Source organism: Somniosus microcephalus, chromosome 19 (assembly GCF_052327205.1).
Source record: "Somniosus microcephalus isolate GS21.2 chromosome 19, FLI_Smic_1.0, whole genome shotgun sequence".
Lineage (NCBI taxonomy): Eukaryota > Metazoa > Chordata > Chondrichthyes > Squaliformes > Somniosidae > Somniosus > Somniosus microcephalus.
Window position 1 is genome coordinate 50843837 of NC_141005.1, and position 22369 is coordinate 50866205.

The 22369-nt window shown below is 43.6% G+C and overlaps 1 protein-coding gene across 4 annotated transcripts in view; it reads right to left on the reverse strand.

Annotated features, from left to right (window-relative positions):
- Positions 1-22369, reverse strand: part of LOC147104427 (mediator of RNA polymerase II transcription subunit 13-like) — a 356394-nt gene that overhangs the window by 144200 nt on the left and 189825 nt on the right. For 2 of the 4 annotated variants that reach the window (XM_085961769.1, XM_085961768.1), the window contains exon 1: positions 21844-22229. The exons of the other annotated variants lie outside the window; for them this stretch is intronic. In XM_085961769.1, coding sequence (XP_085817895.1) covers positions 21844-22013 — 170 coding nt within the window. In that variant the 5' untranslated portion in view covers positions 22014-22229. Of the gene's footprint in view, positions 1-21843; positions 22230-22369 lie in introns of those variants that run through there. 4 annotated transcript variants of the gene reach the window in all.

The following is a 22369-nucleotide window of genomic DNA, read 5'->3' on the forward strand; positions in this document are numbered from 1 at the left end:
TCGGAGAGTAATTTTCCAGGTATTTCCCCCCCCTTATTAGCTCTGGGTTTTTTTTCCCTGTTATTTGGCTATCCCAGGAGATTATATGGACATCCCAAAGCTCTTTACAAGTTATGAAGTACTTTTCAAATGTAGCCACTGTTGTAATGTAGGAAACGCAGCAGCTAATTGGCACGCAGCAAGTTCCCACTAACAGCAATGAAATAAATGACCAGATAATCTGTGTTTTAGTGATCATGGTTGAGGGATAAATATTGGCCAGGACACCGGGAGAACTCATCCTGCTCTTCAAAATAGTGCTGTGGTGCCTTTTATGCCCACCTGAGAGAGAGAGTAGATAGGGCTTCCGTCACGGCACCTCAGACAGTGCAGCACTCCCTCAGTACTGCCCCTCCGACAGTGCAGCACTCCCTCAGTACTGCCCCATCTGACAGTGCAGCACTCCCTCAGTACTGCACTGAAGCACCAGCCCTGATTAGGTGCTGAAGTCTCTGGAGCAGGATTGAACCCACAAGCCTCTGGTTCAGAAGCAAGAGTACTACCATTGAGCCACCACTGACACAAATAAGGGAGGGAGAATAGTGCAGGTTACAAACACAGCAGTGCAGAAGGCTTTACACATCCATGTGCAGAAACACAGCAATCACCACCCATTAAAATGGCAGTTCAACATTGCACCTCCTGAAGATCTCTGAAGAATTCAAGTGTAACCACCCGTATCCAATTTTAAAAATGAGTGAACTTTGGTTCCAATCCTCTGGCTTATACTGCAAAATTATGATTGGCAGGTTGGAGAATGAATTTAATAGTAATAAGTTCCTGTTCTAAATTCAATTTAGAACACTTTCATATCAAAAGCATAAGATTTAAATTACAATTTTGCTGGCAGAACTCATTTTGCTGCAAGCCAGTGATTTAGTCAAATAATTGCAGAATCTTATAACTATCAGGTACATTTTCTAATGTGCTGGTAACTGATCACAGCAATTTTATAGAAAAAGGTTGTTTCAAAAAACGAACCTCTGGTAAAGCCGATGTAGCCCTTTAAAAGTTTGACAAATAACTTCTGAGCTCACTGTACCTCCAACATTGTTGATTTCAACAGATTTGAATAATCATGAACAACTGCATGACCATGGCCCCTATTTTCCGATCCCTATGGGTGTGTACGCACCCGTAGGGACCTCGCAAGTGCCGGTTTCAGGCATGTGAAGCGCATGCGCTAAAACCAGCACTTCCAATCAAGAAGCCTCTTGACAGATCCTCCACCTGCCCTGGAGGGCCTCCGCGGGCAGGGAGTTCCGCTTTCTGCAGAACCTCCGCCCGCTGAAATCCCTTAATAAGCATGAGTTTAAAAAAGTAAAAAAAAAAAATTTCCCACTCATTTATAATTTTAAAATACTTTTTTTTTTTAAGTTTATTTTTAGCCCCATAAAAAAAAAAAAATTTCCAAAAAATTAAATGCTTAAAACTAATTTTAAAAATGTGATTTTTTAAAAATTTAATGTTTTGATGTGTTTTTTGAGTGATCCCCATTCATACTTTTGACGGGTCTAAGCGGAGACCTGTCAAAAGTGTGATGGGGGATTCCCTTCTTTCATTGGTTCCCCATGGCCCACATGATCCCAGGGATGCTTGCGAACCGTCTGCGCCCCTGGGATATCACAGAAACCCCACAGTGCAGATAGAGGCCATTTCGGCCCATCGAGCCTGCACCGACACATATCCCACCCGATCCCCGTAACCCCACGTATTTAATCCCCCTAACACTAAGGGTCAATTTATCATAGCCAATCAACCTAACCCGCACATCTTTGGACTGTGGGAGGAAACCAGAGCACCCGGAGTAAACCCACGCAAACACGGGGAGAATGTGCAAACTCCACACAGACAGTCGCCCGAGGCCGGATTCGAACCCGGGTCCCTGGCGCGGTGAGGCAACAGTGCTAACCACTATGCCACATTTCATAGAGCAGAGGCCCAGGAGCGGAAATGTCCGGACCTCCGGAGCCCTCAGGTAAGGGCGCAGATTTTTTCCAGATCAGAGACCTCCGCACGCAGGAAGCCTCCGATCGGAAAATACGGGCCATTAAGATTACATTTTCCATTCGGCCCTTAGAAAATCCAAATTGAGACAATACATAGAATTTACAACACATAAACAAGCCATTCGGCCCAACGGGTCTATGCTTCACACGAGCCTCAATCTACCCTAGTTCATCTAACCTTATTAGCATATCCTTATATTCTTTGCTTCCTCATATACTTATAAAGCTGCCCCTTAAATGTATCTATGGTAGTCGCCTCAACTACTCCATGCGGTAGAAAGTTCCATTTTCTAACCACTCTCTGGGTAAAGAAATATTTCCTGAATTCCTTACTGGATTTATTAGTGACTAGCTTATAATTATGACCCCTCGTTCTGGACTCGCCCACAAGTGGAAACATCTCTATGTCTACCCTATCAAACCCTCACAATTTTAAAGACCTCTTTCAGGGTACCCCTCACCCAAATATGAGTACAGAAAGATCAAAAGTGAAGATCCTGTGTACAGAATTTGTCAGTCAGAAAAACGCCAATCATCGCACTTAATTTCAGTGACGCCTCAGGAATGTAGATGATGTATTCACCCCACAGACCTCCAGTCTCTGCTCTACATCACCTAGAGAGAGATCGGCAGTGCCCAGCATATTGCAGAAAATGTTCTGTACAATCCAGGAGATTCCCTTACAGGGAAGTCTTAGACCACTTTTTGGTGGGAGAAAGAAATGAGTATTCAACCATAGTTATTTAGTAGAACCGGATAAAAATATTGTCCCATCGTTTTTAAATCTGAATTTTTTTTTTTTTTTTTTTTTTTTTTAGTGGAAGCTATAATGAACACCACAGAAATCTGATTACCTAAAATTTGGATCTCAACAAAAAATAATTTCATGAAATATTGCAGCACAGAAAGACTATTTGGCCCATCATGCCTACATCACTGCCATCTTTGGAAAGGGATGAGGAAGGAGCTTCAAGTAAAGGAGAAAATGTTGGAACGGTCACAAGCCACTTATTCAAATTGCATCTCCCGCTTGCTCCCATACCCTTTAATATGGATTTTCAAGCAACTTTTAAATTCCCATTTAAAAGAATTTAAAAACACTGTTTCAACAGTTTGTGGCCGAGAACTACAAATTCTAACCACCTTTGGCATAACGATCCTCCCAAACTGAAATAAGCACTGATTTGATTAAATAAATTAGTTTATCTTGGAATAACATAAGCAGTTAATCAAAACTGGAGTTAAAAAAGGAAGCCAACAAAACCAAAACTGACACAACTGAGGAATTTAATTGGCACATCTAAGCTCATTTCCTGCATTGTACAAATATATATTGCAAGACAAGCAAAATTCAACTGCACTGAAAATGTTAATGAATTATTTCAGAGACTACAATTTTGTGCATGCGTTATCGGTGAATTGTGTAAACTACATAGGAGTGCTTTATTAAATCCAGAGATGTAAAGTACCATGAACTGTACATACAAAATTCATCACCAGCAGAAAAATTAAGCACATGCCTTTTCTTAGCATCTTTTCTCATTATTCCAGTCCAAGTGAACAAATTACAAATTAAGGCACAATCCACACAAGGACTTTCTGCACTCCAAACAGACCATGTATTTACATTTAAAATCCCTACAACTTTGACCTATGCTGTGTACACAGCTTAAACATACTTACTTCAATGAATTATGACAAGATAATACGATTCAGGTGTAGAAATTACAATCTTGTATTTACATAGTGCCTTTCATGTTCTCAGGTCACCCTAAAGTGCTTCACTACCAATGACTTACTTATTGAAATGTAGTAACTTGTTAAGCAAACAAATGCAGCAACCAATTTATGCACAGCAAGGTCTCAAAGTGGTATTGGTTGAAGGATAAATGTTGGCCAGTGTAACACCCTGCTCTTCAAATAGTGCCCTGGGATCTCAAGTCAACCTGAACTTGAAACGATTTGGGTAAGCACCTGATATGCCCACATAGTGTAGCCAATCAATTTAATCCCACCATTTATGAGCATACATGAATGACTGTTTGACCACACGTGCAAAGTAATGTCAGTATTCATGGCCCTAGTACAAAATACTGGCTCAGCCACTCATAAGTTGGCAGAAGCAAATCTGGTTATGTTTGTTAATGACGTTTGTGGCCGAGTAAGACATGGAAATTTCAAGACACACAATATAGCAGGCAGAAAAAGAACAAATACCTTTTTATACTCCCATGACCCAGTCACATTTTGGTTGATGATTATACACCATTGTAACAATTAGTGACAGCTGAAGTGGAATAAATAGCACCTGCAGACCCAAACAGGCTGCTTCAATTTTAAAACTAAAGTAAAATACTAGAAGTAAACAGCAGCTAAAAAAAGAGCTCCAGGACTCCAAGACATAGAAACATAGAAGTAGGCCATTCGGCCCCTCAAGCCTGCTCCGCCATTTAATGAGATCATGGCTGATCATCCAAATTCAGGAGCCTGTCCCTGCTTTCTCCCCATATCCCTTGATCCTTTTAGCCTTAAGAAATATATCTAACTCCTCCTTGAATATATTTAACTAGCTGGGGAGCCCCGCGTTGCGAGGGCAATTTTGGGGCGCTTGGTCTCCCTGCCCGTGTGTCCCCCCTCTCCCTGTCATGTCATCTCCCTGTCCTATCCCTCCCTTTCTTTCTTTTGAGGTGACGCGCGCGTCGGTACGCTCTGTAACTTTCAAACGTATAGAGAACGGACGGACAGACAGACATCAGGACAGACAGACAGAAGAGCTCTTTTATATATATAGATGAATTGGCCTCAACTGCCTTCTGTGGTAGAGAATTCCACAGGTTCACCACTCTCGGTGAAGAAATTTCTCCTCATCTCTTTCCTAAATGGCTTACCCCTTATCCTTAGACTGTGACCCCTGGTTCTGGACTCCTCTGCCATCAGGAACATCCTTCCTACATCTAGTCTGTCTAGTCCCGTTAGAATTTTATAAGTTTCAATGAGATCCCCCTCATTCTTCTAAACTCTAGCGAATACAAGCCTAATCGACCCAATCTCTCTCCATAAGTCATTCCTGCCATCCCAGGTATCAGCCTGGTGAATCTTCGCTGCACTCCCTCCATGGCAAGAACATCCTTCCTCAGATAAGGCGACCAAAACTGCACACAATACTCAAGGTGCGGTCTCACCAAGGCCCTGTACAACTGCAGCAAGACATCCTTGCTCCTGTACTCAAATCCTCTCGCTAAGAAGGCCAACATACCATTTGCCTTCTTAACCGCCTGCTGCACCTGCATGCTTAGCTTCAGCGACTGGTGCACAAGGACACCCAGGTCTCGTTGCACTTCCCCTTCTCCCAATCTATTGCCGTTCAGATAATAATCTGCCTTCCTGTTTTTGCCACAAAACTGGATAACCTTGCATTTATCCACATTATACTGCATCTGCAATGCAGCTGCCCAAATCATGCTGGAGTTTCTCTGCATCCTCCTCACAGCGCACACACCGACCCAACTTTGTGTCATCTGCAAACTTGGAGATATTACATCTAGTTCCCTCGTCTAGGTCATTAATATAGATTGTGAATAATGTACCTCAAGCTGGAATTGATTCATCTGACAGCGGAAGAAATAGATAAAGAAGGATACAAGCTTAAATATTTAAACTGGAAGCTACAAAGGAGAATGCAAAGGTAGAATAAAACAGCAACACCAACACTTGGATGAGTAAGAGCATCAAGGTACATACAAAGCAGAGGAAATGGAGGGACAGCACCAATGTGCACTTCAACTAGCATAAAAAGTTGAACTGTACTACCAATGAGACCAGTGAGTTGGGGGTCTGGCTGATCCAGTCCATAACTGCCAAATATTTATGCTAAATTGTAAACAAGGCAACGTCTGACCAAGATTTTTTAAGGAGATAGTTCATAAACCACCGTAAGTGGAATAAAGAAATTTGGACTGAGAAGCTGGTACCATCACAGCATTAAAGTACTTAATGCATTTCACATGCAGATCCCAACGGGCAGTGTGCACGACAGTACTGTAACGAGTGACTTGTCACTGCTTTTGACTTACACTAGAGCATATGGCACAAATTTAAAAAGGTGATGGTACTTAGAGAACATGCAACAGAATTGCAGTTGAGGTTGGACAGGAAGAAAGGGAATGGGTGACCAACAGGCAGAGTACTAGGCGCAGGCAGGTAGTGCAGGGGTCCCCTGTGGACACCCCCCTCTCAAACAGATACACCACTTTGAATACTGTTTTTGGGGGGGGGGGGGGGGGGGGGGGGGGAGATGGCTTATCAGTAGCAGCCAACTTCCTGGCACCAGGGGTGGCTCTGCTGCACAGCATGGGAGTAAAAAGAGGGGTAGAGCTATAGTAATAGGGGATTCTATTGTAAGGGGAATAGATAGGCATTTCTGCAGCCGCAAACAAGACTCCAGGATGGTGTGTTGCCTCCCTGGTGCAAGGGTCAAGGATGTCTCAGAGCGGCTGCAGGACATCTTGGAAGGGGAGGGTGAACAGCCAGTTGTCGTGGTGCATATAGGCACCAACGATATAGGTAAAAAGCAGGATGAGGTCCTAAAAGCGGAATATAGGGAGTTAGGAGGTAAATTAAAAAAACAGGAGCTCAAAGGTAGTAATCTCAGGATTGCTACCAGTGCCACGTGCTAGTCAGAGTAGAAATAGAAGGATATTTCAGATGAATACGTGGCTAGAGGAATGGTGCAAGGGGGAGGGATTCAAATTCCTGGGACATTGAAACTGGTTCTGGGGGAGGTGGGACCAGTTCAAACCGGACGGTTTGCACCTGGGCAGGGCTGGAACCGATGTCCGAGGGGGAGTGTTTGCTAGTGCTCTGGGGGAGGGTTTAAACTAAATGGCAGGGGGTTGGGAACCTGAGCAGGGAGACAGAGGAAAGGGAAACAAGGATAAAAGCAAAAGATAGGAAGGAGAAAAACAAAAGTGGCAGTCAGAGAAATCAACGGTTTAAATCAAATGTGGCCACAGTAAATAATAATTCTAATAGGTCTAAGAGCGTTAAAAAAACAAGCCTGAAGGCTTTGTGTCTTAGTGCGAGGAGCATTCGTAATAAGGTGGATGAAGTGGCTGCGCAAATAGAGGTAAACAAATATGATTTGGTTGGGATTACGGAAATGTGGCTCAAGGATGGCCAAGGCTGGGAACTCAACATCCAGGGGTATTCGATATTCAGGAAAGATAGGCAAAAAGGGAAGGGAGGTGGGGTAGCATTGCTGGTTAAAGAAGGGATTAACACAATTGTAAGGAAGGATATTAGCTCTGATTATGTGGAATCTGTGTGGGTAGAATTGGAAATACTAAGGGGCAGAAAACATTAGTGGGAGTGGTATATAGACCTCCAAACAGTAAGGCAGAGGTTGGGGATGGCATTAAAAGGGAAATTAAAGAAGCGTGCAATAAGGGCACAGCAGTCATCATGGGTGGCTTTAATCTACATATAGATTGGGCTAACCAAATCAGTAACAATACTGTGGAGGAGAAATTCCTGGAGTGTTTACGGGATGGTTTCCTGGATCAATATGTCGAGGAACCAACCAGCAATCAGGCCATCTTAGGCTGGGTATTATGTAACGAGAAAGGATTAATTAGCAATCTTGTTGTACGAGGCCCCTTGGGTCGGAGCGATCATAATATGATCGAATTCTTCATTAAGATGCAGAATGAAGTAGTTGACTCAGAGACTAGGGTCCTAAATTTAAATAAAAGGAAACTACGATGGTCTGAGGAGCGAGTTGGGTAGGATTGATTGGGGAATGTCACTCACTCAAAGGGCTGACGGTGGATAGGCAATGACAAACATTCAAAGACCGAATGGATGAACTACAGAATTTGTTCATCCCAGTTTGGCATAAAAATAAAACCAAAAAGGTGACTCAACCGTGGCGAACAAGGGAAATTAGGGATAGCATAAGATCCAAGGAGAGGACACATAAATTGGCCAGAAAAAGCAATAATCCTGAGGATTGGGAGCAGTTTAGGATTCAACAAAGGAGGACAAAGAGATTAATTAAGAAGGGGAAAATAGAATATGAGTGCAAGCTTGCAGGGAACATAAAAACTGACTGCAAAAGCTTTTATAGGTATGTGAAGAGAAAAAGATTAGTGAAGTCAAGCATAGGTCCCTTGCAGTCAGAATCAGGGGAATTTATAATGGGGAACAAAGAAATGGCAGACCAACTAAATACATATTCTGGTTCTGTCTTCACAAAGGAGGACACAAATAACCTCCCAGAGATGCCAGGGAACATAAGGTCTGATGAAAGGGTGGAACTGAAAGAAATCAGTATTTGTAGGGAAATGGTGTTAGGAAAATTGATGGGACTGAAGGCCGATAAATCCCCAGGGCCTGATAATCTACATCCTATTAAACTGGTGTAATTTAGAGGGATTGATTTAATCTAATTAAATAAAAAAAAATTATAATTAATTACATAGAATGGAGCAGATGATGTGTTACTGTTGCGAGATGTGGGAGCCGGTAGACCCCATTGAGGCTAACAGTGATTACATCTGTGACAAGTGTCTGCTGCTACAGGATCTCCAGCTCCGTGTTGATGAGCTGGAGTCTGAGCTTCAGATACTGCGACACATCAGGGAGGGGGCGAAGTACCTGGACTCTGTGTTTCAGGAGGTGGTCACACCTATGAAGTTAATTAATTCAGATGTAGCCCATGGTCAGGGACTGGACGGTGTGACCACGAGTGAGGCAGGTACGGGGATCCAGAAGGTAGTGTTGGAGGAGCCGCAGCCCTTGCTCTTGTCCAACAGGTTCGAGCTTCTTACTCCCTGTGGAGACGGAAGCAGGGGCTGCAGGGAGGATGAGCAACCTGGCCACAGCACCGTGGAGAGGGGGGCCATTCAAGAGGGGGGAGTAAATAGAAATGTTGTAGTGGTAGGGGATAGTATTATTAGGGGGATAGATAGAGTTCTCTGCAGCCAAGAGCGAGAGTCCCGTAGGCTGTGTTGCCTACCCGGTGCCAGGGTTAAGGACATCTCCGCTGGGCTGGACAGAAACTTGGAGTGGGAGGGGGAGGATCCAGTTGTCGTGGTCCATGTTGGTACCAACGACATAGATAGGACAAGGAAGGAGGTTCTGCTGAGGGAGTTTGAGCAGCTAGGGGCCAAATTAAAAAGCAGAACCACAAGGGTAATAATCTCTGGATTATTACCTGAGCCACGAGCGAATTTGGCTAGGACAAATAAAATAAGAGAGTTAAATGCGTGGCTCAAAGACTGGTGTGGGAGGAATGGGTTTTGCTTCCTGGGACACTGGCACCAGTACTGGGACAGGAGGGAGCTGTTCCGTTGGGACGGGCTTCACTTGGCCAGTGCTGGGACTAGAGTCCTGGCGGATCATATAACTAGGGCTGTAGAGAGGGCTTTAAACTAACTAGTGGGGGGGGAGGTTCCCAGAGAGCAAATAATACAAACGACAACAGAGAAGGTCATAGACTTAGGTAGCAGTGGGGAAATTAAAAACCAGAGCGTGTCAGGAAGGGGTAGAAGGTGTGGAGTAAAAGGTAAAGTAATAAAAAGGGCAATAGCAGGAACTAAGTGTCACAAAACATATTTGAAAGTTCTCTATCTGAATGCACGTAGCATTCGTAACAAAATAGACGAGTTAAAGGCACAAATAGCTACATATGGGTATGATCTTGTGGCCATTACAGAAACATGGCTGCAGGGTGACAATGCCTGGGAATTAAACATACCAGGTTATTTAACAATCAGGAAGGACAGGCAGGAAGGAAGGGGAGGTGGGGTGGCTATGCTAATAAAGGAAGGAATCACTGTAATACAGAGAAATGATATTGGGTCAAAGGATCAGGATAATGAAACAGTTTGGGTGGAGATAAGGAATAATAAGGGGAAAAAAACACTAGTGGGTGTAGTATATAGGCCTCCGAACAGTCGCAACTCGGTTGGACGGAGTATCAATCAGGAAATAGTTGAGGCTTGTAATAAGGGAACATCTATAATTATGGGGGATTTTAACTATCATATAAATTGGACGAATCAAATTGGGCAGGGCTGCCTTGAGGATGAGTTCATTGAGTGTATTAGGGATGGGTTTCTTGAGCAGTATGTAACTGAACCAACCAGGGGGCAAGCAACCTTAGATCTGGTCCTGTGTAACGAGACAGGATTAATTAAAAATGTCCTAGTAAAGGATCCCCTTGGAATGAGTGACCATAACATGGTTGAATTCCATATTCAGTTAGAGGGTGAGGAGGCTGTATCTCAAACAAGCGTGCTAAGCTTGAATAAAGGAGACTATGAAGGTATGAGAGTGGAATTGAGTAAAGTGGATTGGGAAAATAGGTTAAAGGATAAGACTATACATGATCAGTGGTGTACATTTAAGGAGTTATTTTACAAATTCCAAAAAAAGTATATTCCACTGAGAAAAAAAGGGTGTAAAAGAAAAGACAGCCATCCGTGGCTAAGTAAAGAAATTAAGGATAGTATTCGACTAAAAACAAGGGCATATAAGGTAGCCAAATCTAGTGGGAGGATAGAGGATTGGGAAAACTTTAAAAGACAGCAAAAAATAACAAAAAGATTGATTAAGAAAGGGAAGATACATTATGAAAGTAAATTAGCAAAAAATATAAAGACAGATAGTAAGAGTTTTTATAGTTATATAAAAAGAAAAAGGGTGGCTAAAGTAAATGTTGGTCCCTTAGAGGATGAGACCGGGAAATTAATGGTGGGAAATATGGAGATGGCAAAAACACTGAATGAATATTTTACATCAGTCTTTACAGTAGAGGACACCAAGAATATCCCAACACTTGACAAGCAGGGGGCTATTGGGGGGGGAGGAGCTAAATACGATTAAAATCACTAAGGAAGTAGTACTTGGTAAAATAATGGGACTCGAGGCGGATAAATCACCTGGACCTGATGGCTTACATCCCAGGGTTTTGAGGGAAGTGGCGGTAGGGATTGTGGATGCATTGGTAATAATCTTCCAAAACTCCCTGGACTCAGCAAAGGTCCCGGCAGACTGGAAAACTGCTAATGTAACACCCTTATTTAAAAAGGGCAGTAGACAGAAGGCTGGAAACTATAGACCGGTTAGCCTAACATCTGTGGTAGGTAAAATTTTGGAGTCCATTATTAAGGAGACAGTAACAGGACATTTGGATAATCATCATTTAATAGGACAAAGTCAGCATGGTTTTATGAAGGGGAAGTCATGTTTGACAAATTTGCTGGAGTTCTTTGAGGAAGGAACATATAGGGTGGATAAAGGTGAACCAGTGGACGTAGTGTATTTAGACTTCCAAAAGGCATTTGACAAGGTGCCACACAAAAGATTATTGCTTAAGATAAAAAATCACGGGATTGGGGGTAATATTCTGGCATGGATAGAGGATTGGCTATCTAACAGAAGGCAGAGAGTTGGGATAAATGGTTCATATTCAGACTGGCAATCAGTAACCAGTGGTGTTCCGCAGGGATCAGTGCTGGGTCCCCAACTCTTTACAATCTATATTAACGATTTGGAGGAGGGGACCGAGTGTAACACGTCAAAGTTTGCAGATGATACTAAGATGGGAGGGAAAGTAGTGAGTGAGGAGGACATAAAAAACCTGCAAGGGGACATAGACAGGCTAAGTAAGTGGGCAGAGATTTGGCAGATGGAATACAATACTGGAAAGTGTGAGGTTATGCACTTTGGCAGGAAAAATCGTAGAGCAAGTTATTATCTTAATGGCAAGAAACTTGAAAGTACTGAAGTACAAAGGGATCTGGGGGTCCTGGTGCACGAAACTCAAAAGGTTAGTATGCAGGTGCAGCAAGTGATTAAGAAGGCCAATGGAATGTTGGCTTTCATTGCTAGGGGGATAGAATATAAAAATAGGGAGGTATTGCTTCAGTTGTACAAGGTATTGGTGAGACCGCACCTGGAATACTGCATACAGTTTTGGTGTCCATACTTAAGAAAGGACATACTTGCTCTCGAGTCAGTACAAAGAAGGTTCACTCGATTAATCCCGGGGATGAGGGGATGGACATATGAGGAGAGGTTGAGTAGATTGGGACTCTACTCATTGGAGTTCAGAAGAATGAGAGGCGATCTTATTGAAACATATAAGATTATGAAGGGGTTGGATCGGGTGGATGCAGGGAGGATGTTCCAGATGATGGGTGAAACTAGAACTAGGGGGCATAGTCTTAGAATAAGGGGCTGCTCTTTCAAAACTGAGATGAGGAGGAACTACTTCACTCAGAGGGTGGTAGGTCCATGGAATATGCTGCCCCAAAAAGCTGTCGAAGCTACATCATTACATAAATTTAAAACAGAAATAGACAGTTTCCTAGTGGAAAAGGGAATTAAGGGTTACGGGGAGCGGGCAGGAATTTGGACATGAGTCTAGGTTCGGATAGGTCATGGCCCTGTGGGTAGCGGAGCGGGCCCAGGGGCCGTGTAGCCTGATCCTGCTCCTGTTTTCGTGTGTCTAATGCTGTTAGATTCAGGAGATAGTCCTGTCATAGTGGATTGGCGGTTAGGATCAGATCAGCCATGATCTTATTGAATGGCGGAGCAGGCTCGAGGGGCCAATTGGCCTACTCCTGCTCCTATTTCTTATGTTCTTATGTTCTTAAGGAAGTGGCCCTAGAAACAGTAGATGCATTGCTGGTCATCTTCCAGAACTCGATAGACTCTGGAACAGTACCCATGGATTGGAGGGTAGCTAATGTTACCCCACTATTCAAAAAAGGTGGTAGAGAAAAAGCAGGGAAAGCCTGACATCAGTAGTGGGGAAAATGCTAGAGTCCATTATAAAAGATGTAATAGCAGAGCACTTGGAAAGCAGCGACAGGATCGGACAAAGTCAACATGGATTTGCAAAAGGTAAATTGTGCTTGACTAATCTCCTGGAATTTTTTGAGGATGTAACTGGTAAAATAGATATGGGAGAACCAGTGGATGTGGTGTATTTGGACTTTCAGAAGGCTTTCGATAAGGTCCCGCATAAGAGATTAGCATGCAAAATTAAGGCACATGGGATTGGGGGCAAGGTATTGACTTGGATAGAGAACTGGTTGGCGGATAGAAAGCAGAGTTGGAATAAACGGGTCGTTTTCCGAGTGGCAGGCAGTGACTAGTGGGGTACCGCAAGGATCGGTCCTAGGACCCCAGCTGTTCACAATATACATTAATGATCTCGATGAGGGAATTGGATGCAATATCTCCAAATTTGCAGACGACACAAAGCTGGGTGGGAGGGTATGCTGTGAGGAGGATGTCGTGAAACTCCAGCACGATTTGGACAGGTTGGGTGATTGGGCAGAAACATGGCAAATGCACTATAATGTGGATAAATGTGAAGTTATCCACTTTGGTGGCAAAAACAGGAAGGCAGATTATTTGAATGGTAATAGATGGGGAAGTGCAGAGAGACCTGGGTGTTCTTGTGCACCAGTCGCTGAAGGTAAGCATGCAGGTGCAGCAGGCGGTTAAGAAGGCAAATGGTATGTTGGCCTTCGTAGCAAGAGGGTTCGAGTACAGGAGCAAGGATGTCCTGCTGCAGTTGTACAGGGCCTTGGTGAGACCGCACCTTGAGTATTGTGTGCAGTTTTGGTCGCCTTATCTGAGGAAGGACGTTCTTGCCATGGAAGGAGTGCAGCGAAGATTCACCAGGCTGATACCTGGGATGGCAGGAATGACGTACGAGGAGAGAGTGTGTCGATTGGGCTTATACTCACTGGAGTTTAGAAGGTTGAGGGGGGATCTCATCGAAACCTATAAAATTGTGTCAGGCCTGGACAGACTAGATGCAGGAAGGATGTTTCCGATGGCCAGGGAGTCCAGAACCAGGGGTCAGCCATTTAGGACTGAAATGAGGAGGAATTTCTTCACCCAGAGAGTGGTGAACCTGTGGAATTCTCTGCCACAGAGGGCAGTGGAGGCCAGTTCATTAAATATATTCAAGAAGGAGTTGGATATATTTCTTAAGGCTAAAGGGATCAAGGGATATGGGGAGAAGGCAGGGACAGGGTAATGAGTTTGGACGATCAGCCATGATCTCATTGAATGGCGGAGCAGGCTCGAAGGGCCAAATGGCCTACTCCTGCTCCTATCTTCTATGTTTCTATGTAATTCGAAGGTATTTGGAAGCTGCAGCTAGAGGGGAGAATTAAACAGTTTACAACAAACTGTCGATTAATGTTAAGAGATTGTTTTCTGGAAGTTGACCCAGATGACTATGGTATTGTTGCTTTACAGGGAATGCAAAACCTCGAGTCAGAAGGCCCAGCAAACTTAGTGGCCAAAAATCTGCTGACAAAATAACAGGACGGCCATTATTTATGCGCAAATGCCACAGCAACTTCAGACGAGGGCGGATGCACGATTAAACGCGGAAATTGGAAAGTTGCTGTCGGAGTTACGCCATTAGCTTCGTGAAAACGGCAACTCGCTGTCTGGCTCCCCATTTAAATGTGTTGAGCAGCGTGAAGTTCCTGTCCTTGCAGAGTAGATATAAAGTAAACTCACCACAGAAAGTTAAATCATGTCATTTCAAGTTTAAGAACCTTTTTAACAACCTGGTAAGTATTAATTACTGCCAGTCAGCCCCTCTGGCACTGAAATTTAACAATTACAGGTGTGGAAATTCATTCCTTCAAGTTTTAATTGTTACATCGAGTTACACAGTTGGAAAAAAAATTTAAATTGAAACAAACTTTTTTTTTTTTAAGAAATGTTTTCTCTCGCTCAATCCAAAAGAGAAATCCCATCAAACAGCAGTCACAGCCAGGCCAGGTTCCGGTTTAATAGCATTTATTGCCCAACCCCCTCCTTTGGCAGCGATCATTTTACCATCAAGTGTCTTGCTGAGCCCACTTCAAAGGCCAGTCAACCGCACCATGTGGGACTGGAGTCACATGTCAGCCAGACCAGGTAGGGACAGAGGGATCCCTTCCCTCAAGGACAAGTTAGTTTTTATGACAACAATTTACAAGGATGATACCAGAACTGAGGGGTTATACTTATCAGGAAAGACTGGATAAACTGGGGCTCTTTTCTCTTGAAAAGGGTAGGCTGACAGGTGACCTGATAGAGGTCTTTAAAATTATTGAAGGATTTGATAGGGTGGAAGTAGAGATGTTTCCACTTGTGGGGGGACACCAAAACTAGAGGTCATAAATATAAAATAGTCACTAATAAAACCAAGAAGGAAACTTGTTTACCCAGAGCCTCGGGCGACTGTGTGTGGAGTTTGCACATTCTCCCCGTGTTTGCGTGGGTTTTCTCCGGGTGCTCCGGTTTCCTCCCACAGTCCAAAGATGTGTGGGTTAGGTTGATTGGCTATGATAAATTGACCCTTCGTGTTAGGGGGATTAAATACATGGGGTTACAGGGATAGGGTGGGATGTGTGTTGGTGTAGGGGTTACAGGGATCGGGTGGGATATGTGTCGGTGCAGGCTCGATGGGCCGAAATGGCCTCTATCTGCACTGTTGGGGTTTCTGTGATTCTGTGTTACCACATGGAGTGGTTGAGGCAGATAGCACAGATGCATTTGAGAAGCTAGATAAACGCATGTGGGAGAAAGGAATAGAAGGTTATGCCGATAGGGCGCGATGAAGTAGGGTGGGTGAAGGGTCGTGTGCAGCATAAACACCGGCATAGACCTGTTGGGCCGAATGGCCTGTTTCTGGACTGTAAATTCTATTTAATCTTTCGTTCCCTCTCTTGCTTTCTGTACCTGATTGGACATTGAATTCACAATTCTAACTTACACTCCCTTCTCAAGTTTTCGTGCTGTTAATTTCACAACCCTTCAATCTGATTGGTTACGGAAAGAGACAGTTCCTTGCCCTGTTGACTCAGATCCCAGATGCCTTGTAGAGGGCGCTGTGCTGTTTCCATCCCACACTTCCAGAAATTTGCAGCGCAAAATATGGAGATTAAATGGGCAAGTCTAACCAACAGCGGGCGCCCTTTGTTGACCGGTTACAGCAAATTCTGGGGCCATCATTTTGTGGCCTCCTAAGTGCAGTGAAGCATACATCTGGGTGGAAAGGTTAAGTGCCTCAATGGACTGGTAAACAAACAAGTGGCCAGCCTACACCCTGTGAGCCCGGTGCTGGACACAAAGCAATCAACTACCCACCTCCAAACCCACCTGAGCCATTGTCTTCTAAAATCTTTATCCATGCCTTAATTATCTCCAGACTCAACTATTACATCCTTCACCTTTCATAAACTTCAGCTCAACTAAAAACTGTGCTGCTGTGCAGCACAACCTCATGCTGACCCTTGCTGATCTCAACTGGTCCCAGCCTCAAATTTAATTCCCTTCACGGCCTCATGTCTCCCTAACTTCTCTAGTCCTACAACCCCTTCCAAACTCTGACTCTAACCTTTTGTGCATCCCCGCTTCTTTCACCCCACCATTGGCAGCAGTGTCTTCAGCTGCCTAGCTCCAGTGTATTAGAACTGCCTCCCTAAACCCTTCAACTTCCCTCTCTTGCTTTTCAGGCTCTCCTTAAAATACACCTCTGAGCAAGCTTTATGTCACACCTCCTAATTTACTTTCCTTGGCACAGCATCCATATTTTACTTATGTCTCAAACTCTTTGGGATGTTGTCTTCATTAAAATTTGTTACATAAATGCAAGTTGTTGTTATTGCGGATCGAAAAGAGGGCCAAGGAAACAGTCAGCAAGATGATCATAAACCCAGCACCTTCCTCATCACTGATCAAGTAGCCAACAGAAAAAAAACATTTTAAAATTGTGAATAAAAAGCTGGTATTTGCAAGAGACCATGAAGTTATCGGATTGTCGTAAAAACACTAATGTCCTTAGAGAAGGAAACCTGCTGCCCTTACCTGGTCTGGCATGTGTGACTCCAAACCCACACCAATGTGGCCGACTCTTAGCTGCCCTCTGAAGTGGCCTAGCACACCACTCAATTGTACCAAACTGCTGGCACCTTCACTACACAGACTGCGTTGGTTCAAGGCGGCAGCTCACTTCTGCCTTCTCAAGACAAATAGGGATGGGCAATAGAGGCTTTCCTGGCCAGTGACAGCCACAGCCCACTAATTATTTTACGGAAATTTTTTTTTTTTTTTTTTTTTTTTAATTTAAAAAAAGGTGGTGCCGCCTAATGCCACAGGTATAACATTCACCCAAGTATGGGGACAGAACGCTGCATGGACTTGAAGGAAGGAAGAATTTTAACATCTGTGCCATTTGGGATGAGGTTTTATGGGTAGAAGGCAAGAGCCAGAAAAAAAGTCATCCTGTGCAAAATCAGCTGCGATGGACACGGACAGCATGACACAACCTGAAGGAGGTCAGGGTTAGGAGCGGAGTGAGCCTCTCACTGGCAAGAACAGCTGCCTTTAAAGCCCATACCAAGCTTTCAACCATCACTGGATAGAGCTGTCTGCGAGAGCCAGTTTGTACAAAGGGTGATGGCAGCCGGGCCGTACCCATGGCCCAATGCCACACACTGCATGAGAATGTGCAGAAAGTATTAATGCAAGAGAAGCACACCTTTCAGGCCAAAAGCAACAAGTTCCATGGAATTCTGGAACTGGAAGGTGACCTTATGAAAAGATACAAGATATTAGACACTATATGTAAAGTTTATCTGGAGTACTACTTCAAGGTATGCCAGGAGACATGGGTTAATCTGGTGAAAGGAAAGTTCAGGCACCCATCAGGAAGAACTTCTTCACAAAGAGTACCACCTGGAATGGTCTTCCTGATACAGGAAACTGTGATATATCCGGCACCGACGGGACTGAGCTGTTGCCGTCCCATCAAAACTGCCGGACAAACCAGCGCTAATGTTAAAACATACGGAAGCTTTTGAGCTCCGTATCCAGCAACAAACCCTGTTGCTTGCAACAGCTTCTAAACAGTCGGCCGTAGCTTGCAAGCGTCTCTGTAGCTAAGCAACAGCTTTAGCTAGGCCTTGCAGAGCCTAACTGGTGAAAAAAAAAAGCAACGAACAGAAAAAAAAACTTACTGAACCGACTCCTGAATTTTGCCGGTGGCTCGAGCATTCCGGACAGTTAACCTCCGGATAAACCAAAGTTTCCTGTATAGTGGAGGTGATGTTAATTAGAGGATGAGAGAGACTGAAGATGGGCTGAATGGTCACTCTCAACTGCATCCATTTTATGTTATATCTTAGAGGCTGACTTTATAACTTGGAAATCTCTCCTAATTGACAGTTCTGTTACAAGATGCCTCCTGGCTGAAACAAGGTGTCAGCCATGGCTCAGTTGGTAGCTCACGTCCCACTCCTAAGACTCGAGCACAAAAATCTAGGCTGATACTCCAGTGCAGTGCTGAGGGAGCTGCTGTCTTTCGGACGAGACGTTAAACCGAGGCCCCGTCTGCTCTCTTAGGTGGACGTAAAAGATCTAATGGCACTATTCCGAAGAACAGGGGAGTTACCAATATTCTTGGTCAATATTAATCCCTCAATCAGCATCACTAAAACTATTCACAATATATATTAATGATCTAAACAAGGGAACTAGATGTAATATCTCCAAGTTTGCAGACGACACAAAGCTGGGTGGGCGTGTGTGCTGTGAGGAGGATGCCGAGAAACTCCAGGATGATTTGGACAGGTTGGGCGATTGGGCAGATGCAGTATAATGTGGATAAATGTGAGGTTATCCACTTTGGTGGCAAAAACAGGAAGGCAGAGTATTACCTGAACGGCAATAGATTGGGAGAAGGGGAAGTGCAACGAGACCTGGGTGTCCTTGTGCACCAGTCGCTGAAGGTAAGCATGCAGGTGTAGCAGGCGGTTAAGAAGGCAAATGGTATGTTGGCCTTCGTAGCGAGAGGATTCGAGTACAGGAACAAGGATGTCTTGCTGCAGTTGTACAGGGCCTTGACGAGACCACACCTTGGAGTATTGTGTGCAGTTTTGGTCGTCTTATCCGAGGGAGGATGCTCTTGCCATGGAGGGAGTGCAGCGAAGATTCACCAGACTGATACCTGGGATGGCAGGAATGACGTGTGAGGAGAGATTGGGTCGACTGGGCTTATACTCGCTGGAGTTTAGAAGAATGAGAGGGAATCTCATTGAAAGTTATAAAATTCTAACAGGACTAGACAGATTAGATGCAGGAAGGATGTTCCCGATGGCGGGGGAGTCCAGAACCAGGGGTCACAGTCTAAACATAAGGGGTAAGCCATTTAGGACAGAGATGAGGAGGAATTTCTTCACCCAGAGAGTGGTGAACCTGTGGAATTCTCTACCACAGAAGGCAGTTGAGGCCAATTCATTAAATATATTCAAGAAGGAGTTAGATATATTAAGGCTAAAGGGATATGGGGAGAAAGCAGGGACAGGGTACTGGATTTGGATGATCAGCCATGATCTCATTAAATGGCAGAGCAGGCTCGAGGGGCCAAATGGCCTACTCCTGCTCCTATCTTCTATGTTTCTATGTTTCAAACAGATTATCACACTTCTGTTTGTGGGAGTTTGCGGTTTGTAAATTGGCTGCCTACATTACAAGAGTGACTACACTTCAAAAGTACTTCATTGGCTGTAAAATGCTCTGGGACATCCTGAGGTAGTGAAGGTGCTATATAAATGCAAGTCTTTTTCCTGAATTGGGGGATAAATATGGTAAGCTTTCACTAGCTAGTTCACCATTGCGTCATACAGATAGGTTGCTTCAGTGAAGTGGGAATGCAGCAGTAAGCATTTAGCTCCAAAGGTCATTGCTCTTTGTTTGCTTAGAGAAGGACAGTTTTCAAATAACAATTAGAATGTATGAACATAATGGCCCAGAAATTCGGGTTGGGGGCTTCCCGCGGGTGTAAGCCCCCGACCTGCACTTACCTAGCGCGCTGGCCGTTGAGCTGTGGGCCCGCATGGAATTCCGATCCGGGGCCTGGTCCAGCTGCCGGCGCGCAGTGCTTGCGTATCCCAGGGGCGCAGTTAGTTCGATGCGTCCCCTGGGATCACGTGGGCCATGGGGAGCCAATTGTAGCAGGGAATGCTCCTTTCATAAGATTGACAGGAAGAGCTGTCAAAACTTATAAATACTACGGCCCCAAAATAGCACTAAATCTTCAAATAATTTTTTTTTTTTTTTAAATCACATTTTTTAAATAAACTATAAATTACATGAAATAATTAAATAGAAAATAATTTTTTCCCAAAAATTAAAATTAACGGGGCTAAAAAATAAACTTACCTTGCTTTAAAGTATTTAAAAATAATAAACCTGTGGAAAAAATGTTTTAATTTTAATTAATTCATCACTTACCTTGTAAAAAGCAGGCCTTACGCCTGCTTTTTATATGTGTAAATTCTGCAGACTTACCCTCCTGGAGAAAGCTGTAAAAAAAAACGTAAGTTCGATGCGCACACACAGCCTCTCCCGCGCACGCGTTCGACCTCTGAACCCCTTCGTTCAGGGGAACGGAAGTGCCGGTTTCCCGTGCATGCAGGAAACCGGCACTTCCATTGGGCCTACGGGCGAGTACCCCGTGCGTACTCACCCGTGGAGACCCGAATTTCTGGGCCATTGCTTTTTTCTATCTGCAGATTTCTTCTGCCCTTCTGCATAACTTTTCTTTGATAAGCACAAAATAGTAGAGCATGAGTAAAAAGTATTGGAAAGTAACGTGACTTGCAAGATTTACACTGCTTAGAATGGGTGCTCTATTATTGGTTTTAATCCACATTTTTTATTCTCAACTTTTAGAAGCAAGCGACAAGCTTGATCATATCCAATTGTTCAGCTAAAGAGGAAGGATGAAACTTCAGCTGGGATCGACATGGAGTCCAATTGTACAGCACAGGTTTTCAATTTAGGGTCCATGGATCCCATGAGTCGGCAAGGGGATCCCCTGATTTCTATATTTGTTGACTTCATTTCTGCTCTATACTAAAAGAAAACTTGTTTTCTGCAATGATAGCACGGTTTTCCTTCCGAAATGTAAATGCTGATGAGGAGAACAGAGTGAATTAACTACGAAGAATTGTTCCAAATCCAATCCTATCCTCACCCAAACTGCACACAAGTTCATTTTTTTATCCTCACCTGTTTTCAAATGTTATCTATAACACCAACCTGGGTATTTTCCTGCACACTATACTATATTAACAGACATTTATTCCTACAGCTAACACCAGCACATGCCCTTTTCATCCAACACTATGCAATTTATTGGTCCAAGGCCCAGCACTGGCTGCAAGTATGAAGATTCTGATAGACTAAGACTGAGACGGAGATGTACTGACCTAGCTGATACAATATTGTAAGAACTGCTAACCTTTATGTCTTTCAGATGTGCAGAGGTAATTTCAAACCATCTGCAGCGCACCCCAACTGGTGCTAACTGATTATTCAGAAGTTTGTTTACTGAAGTGCCAGAAAAGCTCAGGCAATATTGTTAATGTTTGAAGATTTCTGCAGGCAGTGTCTCTAAGCCTACATTTTATTATATATACACACACAAGTTTACAAGTGTATTATCCAAATGTTCAACTGTTTTAATAAATGCTTCTCGTAACTGCAAAAAACATGACAGAATGCTGTTGCAAAACAGCTAAATGGACTAAGAGTATCCCTTTGTAGTGTGTTCTCATTAATATCCAGGTCTAGGTATTTCTGGACATTAAAAGCAAGCATACTGCTCGATAATAATACAATACAAATATTGTGCTGCTTATGTGTTTGCATAGCTTCTGCTAAATAGCAACGATTCTCAAATAAAATATTGATTTAGCCTTACCTTTCGAGCAAATTGTGAATGGCTTTAAAGAGCAGTGTTCTGCATTCGTATGTGAGTCCATTTTCCCAGAGACCATCTTCTACCACTGAAAAGCAAGAGAAAGTAAATATCTTGTTATTCATAAAAAATTTAATCCAGCTAATCAGCATTAAAAGTCCAGTGTAGATCATTCAACTGTGAAAAATTGGCACAATATCCACTCTTCGACCTAAAGTGGATTGGTTCATTGAACAGATGTAGAATAAAAATGCTTAGAGCAAACTATAACTGCTAAATAATGCCACACACCAGAAACAAGCACTTCAATTCAGCTGGAATAGTTTTCGTCAAATCATGTCACTTTCACCATGAACAAAAACAATTCACTGCACATTGAATGCAACAGCTGGCACCGAGTTAAAGACTGCAATACAAAGAAGGGGTTCTGTAGATAATTGCGAAACACCTAGACATACAATAGTACAGCGCAGGGGGCCATTCGGCCCATTGAGTCTGCGTCGGCTCTTTCGAAGAGCAGTTAGCCCCA